At 30.5% G+C, this 6263-nt stretch overlaps 1 protein-coding gene across 1 annotated transcript; it reads left to right on the forward strand.

Annotated features, from left to right (window-relative positions):
• The first annotated feature begins 695 nt into the window (after positions 1 to 695).
• On the forward strand, positions 696 to 3287 carry LOC107788192 (uncharacterized). Its single transcript, XM_016609863.2, has 5 exons — positions 696 to 1239; positions 1388 to 1507; positions 1614 to 1679; positions 2053 to 2163; positions 3031 to 3287. The coding sequence occupies exons 1-5, from the start codon at positions 946 to 948 to the stop codon at positions 3211 to 3213; spliced, it is 774 nt and encodes a 257-aa protein (XP_016465349.1). The 5' UTR covers positions 696 to 945; the 3' UTR covers positions 3214 to 3287.
• Positions 3288 to 6263: the final 2976 nt, after the last annotated feature.

Genomic DNA, 6263 nt, shown 5'->3' on the forward strand with positions numbered 1-6263 from the left:
ATTTTGCAACGGCCGTAACGCCCCCACCCCTTCTCCCTTCTCTTTTTAACTCTTTTACACCAATTTAGTGACCAAATACGACAGACACGTCCTTGTTTTGAAAATTCATATAATTACTACTACAAGCTATTATTACTCCCTTTGTACTACGTGGGACTCCTTTGTTCCCCGTCATTATTTTATACTATTGAATTAAACTCACATACGGTAGATCATACAAAGAAATTTTACAATATTAGTACTTCTTCCGGTATATTAAAAAGTGACTTTTTAGTCTTTGACACACCCTTAAAAAAATACGAATTTCTAGAGAGAAAATATATTTACTAAACTACCCTTAATTAATTGTTACCTTGACACGTTGAGATATGTAAATAAGGGTTAATTTTGGACAAATAAAATTAATTCCTTCTTGACTATGTAAAAGGATATTTATTTCAGATCAAAATAAAAATGCTAAAAGAGACGGAAGGGAGTATAATTTAACATGCTATAAACATATTATTTGTTTATTTTGAGTTAAAGTTCTATACAACAAAGATGTAAAAAAATAATCAGATTATTTATCAGGTCATTACAGGTAAATAAAATCTCTTCGTTTATCATGAACAATTATTTTTAATTATCTTTTACGTAATCTAAGAATGTAAAAATTTGTTATTCTATCGGTTCATAGATGTTAAATACTTTTAAGTTTATAGTTCGATTAAATTATTTTAGAAAATGTAAAAATGGAGTGGGGGAAAACGGTCCCATATAAGAAGCCAAATAGTCCTAGTAAGAAGAGAAGAAGACACTGCTTATATATCTTTGTCCCTGCCGTGTTTAACTTTAAAAGAAGCTTCCGTCGTTTACTCCCATAAACAAACCCACAAACTCCTTTTTCCATGAGTCAAAAAATATAAAGAAAGAAATTAATCTCTACTACTATTGCTTTAATTAACAATGGCGGATGATCAAGAAGGGTATAAGGAAGAGACACTAAACGGAGAGAGCTATTCAGAACTACTATTTGCCGATGATGATAACACACTAGGAGGATGTTTTAACTTCACTTCATCTTCCCCAAAAATGCTCTGTTTTGGTGATTACACCAAAATGTGTGCTGATAATCCTTTTGTTGAAAGTTGTTCTATAAATTCACCAGCAAAAATCCAGATATCTGGAGTCACATGCAGTATTGGAGATTCACCCGCCTCAGCTTGTTCAAGTAGCAACAGCAAGAACTACAAGTCCGATGTATGTAGAAATACTAATTTTGCTTGTTCTGAAATTCTTATTTTATCTTTTAAGGAGATAATTTATAATCACACAAATGTTTAAGGGCTTGCGATTTTCTGTGTTGATTTGGGTTTTGGGTTTCTGTATCTTTTTGTACTTTGTGCAGAAAAAGCGAAATGGAGCAGAGAAAGAATCGGCTGAAAAAACAAAAGCAGTTCCTGCTGGAAATCAGAGAAATTGCAAGAGGACAAAGGCAGAAAATTCAAATGTGACAGGCCATGCAAAGGTCAGAAAAAATGAAAAACAAACAAATGATCATTTGCATGATAAATGAAGAAGCATTATCTTCTTTTTTGGGTCAACTTTTAAGGTTATGAACAATAAAAATGCAGGTTAAGAAAGAGAAGCTTGGTGAAAGAATCACAGCTTTACAACAGCTTGTATCTCCCTTTGGCAAGGTTCATTTTTTTTTCCTCCGGTTTTCCTATATTGTAGTCGAAAGGGAGCTTGGCATAACTGGTAAATTGCGCCGTGTGACTAGGAGGAGGTCACGAGTTCAAAGCCGTAGAAACAGCATTTTGCAAAAATCTACGGCCTTTTGCAGAAATGCATATTAAAGCTGCGTACAATAGACCCTTGTGGTCCGGCCTTTACTGAACCCGCGCATAACGGAAGCTTAGTGCAATTGGTACTAGTCAATTCTTGCAATTTAAAATATACACTATGGAGATATTTAACATGTTGTCCAAAGTAAATATTGCACTGTCAAAATATATAAGATAAACTGATCTTTATTAATGTGACATTAAAATGGATATTGATTAACTACAGACAGACACAGCATCAGTGCTACATGAAGCGATGGGATATATCAGGTTTTTGCACGATCAGGTTCAAGTCTTGTGTTCTCCTTATTTGCAGCGCCTGTCTCCTTCATTACGTGTAAGTACTTTTATTTTGACCCATTTTTTCTCCTAAAGTGTTTTCACTAAAAAGTGCTCTCTTTTACTCCTATTTAGTACGTACAACAACTTTGTCCCTATTTATGGGCCTCCCCTGTCCTTACCTTAACACCTTGCTCACAGTAAATATTGACAAAAAGGTAAAAGAAAACTAAGAATTACTATCAAAAGCTCGGTGTGTTTAGGTAAAATTTACTGCTGCTAAACTCTTAGCACTTAGCAGCATTTTTTCCCCTTCACAGTAGCATCTTATCCAATGTTGAGGTTGAATAATTAGAATACTCTTAATTTTAGGTTCTTAACGGATGATTATATATTTATGAGAAATCTTTAATAAATAGTAAAAGTATATGACAATGAGGTCATTAATTAACTTCTTATAGATTTTAATTACTACTATTAAAATGAAGTGTTTGGCTTGTAATATGTAGATGATTGATCATGATGCGTCTTAATATGCATTGGGCTTAACTTATAATACATGGAGTATATTTTAACCTTGTTATAACATATAAAATGTCTTACTTTCAAACTACTAGTCTCACTTTTGATAGACGGTTGATTAATTATAATTATCTTTTAGATAAATTGATATGAAAAAACTCTTTTATTGTAAAAGTTGGTGTTATAATCCCACTTCCCGCTGCAACAGGTTAAAAGTATAATAGCTTGTTTGGCCATGTTTCTACGAGCCGAAAAATATTTTTTTTAAAAGTTTGGCCAAATAATAATTATTTTTTAGAAGTATTTTTTCAAATTAATTAGTCAAACACAGAATATTTCTCAAAATCACTTATGTGTATAACTGTAAGTTAAATCCTAATGAGTTTGTGGGAAAATGTGACAGGAGGGTGGAGAAACCGGAGAAATGGAAGGATCAAGAAAGGAGGCGATGCTAAGGAGCAAAGGACTATGTCTTGTCCCAATAGAGCTAACTCTACATGTAGCTGATACTACTCTTAATGGTGCTGATTTTTGGTCACCTGCCGCCATGACGAACAATATCACTCGTCTCAATTCTAACCAATGAACAATCACATCCCTCTTTTTGCTCTCTCTCCTTTTTCTTGTTTTGGTGGCTTGATATGACAGTACTATATATATTTGCAGCTAGCTAAGGAAAAGATACAAAAAAGACATGATAACAACTAGTACTACTGTAGTATAGTGAAAATGATAGTAGTAGGAAGGGCAGCTAGCAGGTTTTTCTAACGCTGAAAGGAAGTGTAAAAGGAGAGAGGGGCAGACAAATCTTGGTGGTTAATTGGAAACACAGCTGGAGCTGGGTGTTGGAAATTGTAGACCTTTTAGGGAAATGGAAAAGTGTAGTAGTATTACTCTTATATCAGATCGAACAAGGATTTTTTTGGCTTGTGTTTTCTCCATCTCTTTTTCCTTGAAAAGTGAGATTTTTTTATATCAACCAACTATAGCTATGTACATCTGCTGTGTTTAGTATAATAAACTTCTTACAGCAAGCTAATTGTATGTCCAGATAGGGTAAGTGTTTAGTGTATTTCTTTTTCTTTTTAGTTGATATAATTCGAACTTCTAATATTACAACTTAAAAGCGATAACAACTTCTCTTATAATATAAGGGTAATATAAATCATTGATATTGTAGTAGTTGCCCCGTTGTCGTTCTTCGAGTTAATAGAAATCATAGCTACGATTTGATAGGATTGAAAATTTGAAGCTTTCACTCTTAGCATGGGCACCACAAAAAGAGTCATTCAAAAATTACTATCAACATATATACTATCGTGTTTTAAGAAATAGGTCCCTTTTGTCACAACTTGTTCATTCGAGGTATTGACACAGAGGCGGATCCAATTAAACGATGATTTTAAGTATTATTAATATTTATTAATACAAATATCGATTCGAGCAAAGGAAATCGGTTTCACCCAAACCAGTAGTTGGGCTCCCCGGTTAGAAGCCATAAGACAACATTTGGAAACAAAATATTGGTCGAATTCTTTTTTTGAAAATTTAAAATAAAATTTGAAATGAATATGATATTTATATTTTAAGTTATGTGAAGAAATTGAGTTAATGAATTATTTTTTTAAAAATCAAAAGAAAAATCATACGTGGACATTGAACATTAAACTATGCAAATGTGGCCGTAAAAAGGGCCAGGAAGAAATGCATTGCCCTTCCATAAAGCAAGTAAAGCAACCGCTTTAGACCCCATATTTGTGTAAGCCCCATTTTTGTTACATCTAATAAACTATGTATACGTTTTTAAAAAAAGTTTCGTAAAGCAAAAAAGTTTGATTTCTTTCTTTAACAAATATAGAGAAGAAGAATTTGCAACTGCTATGATTTCTACCAAGAAAATTGCACTTGAAATGAATATTGAACCCGAATTTTATAAGAACGTGTGATATATAGGAAATAACAATTTGATACGAATGTTGAAAATTAAATCTCAAAATCTTTCGAAGAGTTCTTTAGAGTTGATTACTTTTATACATAATGGACAAGACTATTTTTTCACTTCAAAATAGATTTGAACAATTCAAAGCATATGAAAATATTTTTGATTTTCTATTCAGCAGTAAAAACTAAGATCACTAGATGTTGAAAATTTAAAAAAATATTGTCTTAATCTTGAATGTTCCTTAAAGCATAATAATCAATTCGATATTGATGGTTTAAATTTATTTTCTGAATTAAAAGTATTAACGAAAAGAATACAATTAAAATATAACAGTTTAATGGATACATTTTGTAATGGATGGATCTCTATAGACTAAGTTTCATTAATTGTAGTTTGACCCTCCATAGTTTTACTTTTACAGTTTAGCCTTAGTTAATAACCTATTTTCATTATTACCCATGATAGGCTTGCTTTATATTCTTTAAGCAGAGAATTATTGAGGCATGTGGAATGAAAAATCAGAATTTTTATCTTTTAATTTCTTTTCTCTTTTAAGTTTTCAATGGAGAATCTACCGTAGGATTCGCTACACATTTAATCAAATAAAAAGATTTAATTCTTTTTCAAATGCTTAAATTTCTTATGGAATAATGTTAATAACTCATGTTACCGTTGCTTCAACGTAAAAAAGTTTTCAAAATTAAAATTAATAAAATCTTACCTAAGAACAATAATGTCACAAGAAAGGTTAAATGGATTAGCTATATTGTTAGTTGAGAAATGCTTATTAGGAGTTATTGATTATAAGAAAATCATTAATAACTTTGTATCTAAGAAAAACTAAAAAAATAGACTTCAAATAAATAATAAAAAAAATTAAAAAGTTAAGACCCCTCATAAAGTTTGGCTTTAGACCACAAAATTCGTCGGGCCGCCCCTGTGTTCAACTCAAATCTTATCAATTTATCATAATTACGTGATTTTAATAATGTGATTAAAGAAAAAAAAAGATTAACAACATTTGGGTCGGGTGAAAATCATTTATAACAACCAATTTTACTTTAAAAATCAAATTTCCCCCTTTCCTTTAATAGTTTTCGCTCTCCCCCTTTATCCTAGACAGTATCTATTTTGCCCTTGTAATTTTTAATTTCCTCCTATATATAATACTCTTTTTTATTTTATATGTTATTTTTACGACTTTACCTATAATTTAAATTATGCTATACTTTATCAAAAATTGTAATTTAAATTTGTTAAAATTATAAATAGAATAGTCCTTTTATAAATTTGTGACAAAGTCTATATACTTTCATGATTTTATTTTAAGTATATATTTAGTTACATTTTCTCAGTGGTAAATAGATAATATTTTAGGAGTTTATTATAAAATCTATATTTATTTTATAAATTTATGTTACCTGCATTGAGTATATGTCTATAAGGTTCTAATTATTTTTTATTCTCGATTGTATAAATAGGTTTTTAAAATTTTATTTTTATTAATAAAATCATTGATAAGAGCAAATTATTTTATTTTAATTTTTATTCTACTCATCCTTTCATTATTCAACATTGCTAAATTATATGCTTGACTTTAGTTATAATATAGGTGTTTAACCAAAAAGTGGGATTTCGGTCAAAGCGATAATTTAAAAGAATTTGGGTTACTGATAATCAAAGAAAGTATAGAA

This window comes from Nicotiana tabacum, chromosome 7 (assembly GCF_000715075.1).
Source record: "Nicotiana tabacum cultivar K326 chromosome 7, ASM71507v2, whole genome shotgun sequence".
Lineage (NCBI taxonomy): Eukaryota > Viridiplantae > Streptophyta > Magnoliopsida > Solanales > Solanaceae > Nicotiana > Nicotiana tabacum.

Coding starts and splice junctions, on each gene's coding strand:
- LOC107788192 (XM_016609863.2), top strand. CDS start 946: ATGGCGGATGATCAAGAAGGGTATAAGGAAGAGACACTAAACGGAGAG. Junction 1,240..1,387: donor GCAAGAACTACAAGTCCGAT/GTATGTAGAAAT, acceptor TACTTTGTGCAG/AAAAAGCGAAATGGAGCAGA. Junction 1,508..1,613: donor ATGTGACAGGCCATGCAAAG/GTCAGAAAAAAT, acceptor ATAAAAATGCAG/GTTAAGAAAGAGAAGCTTGG.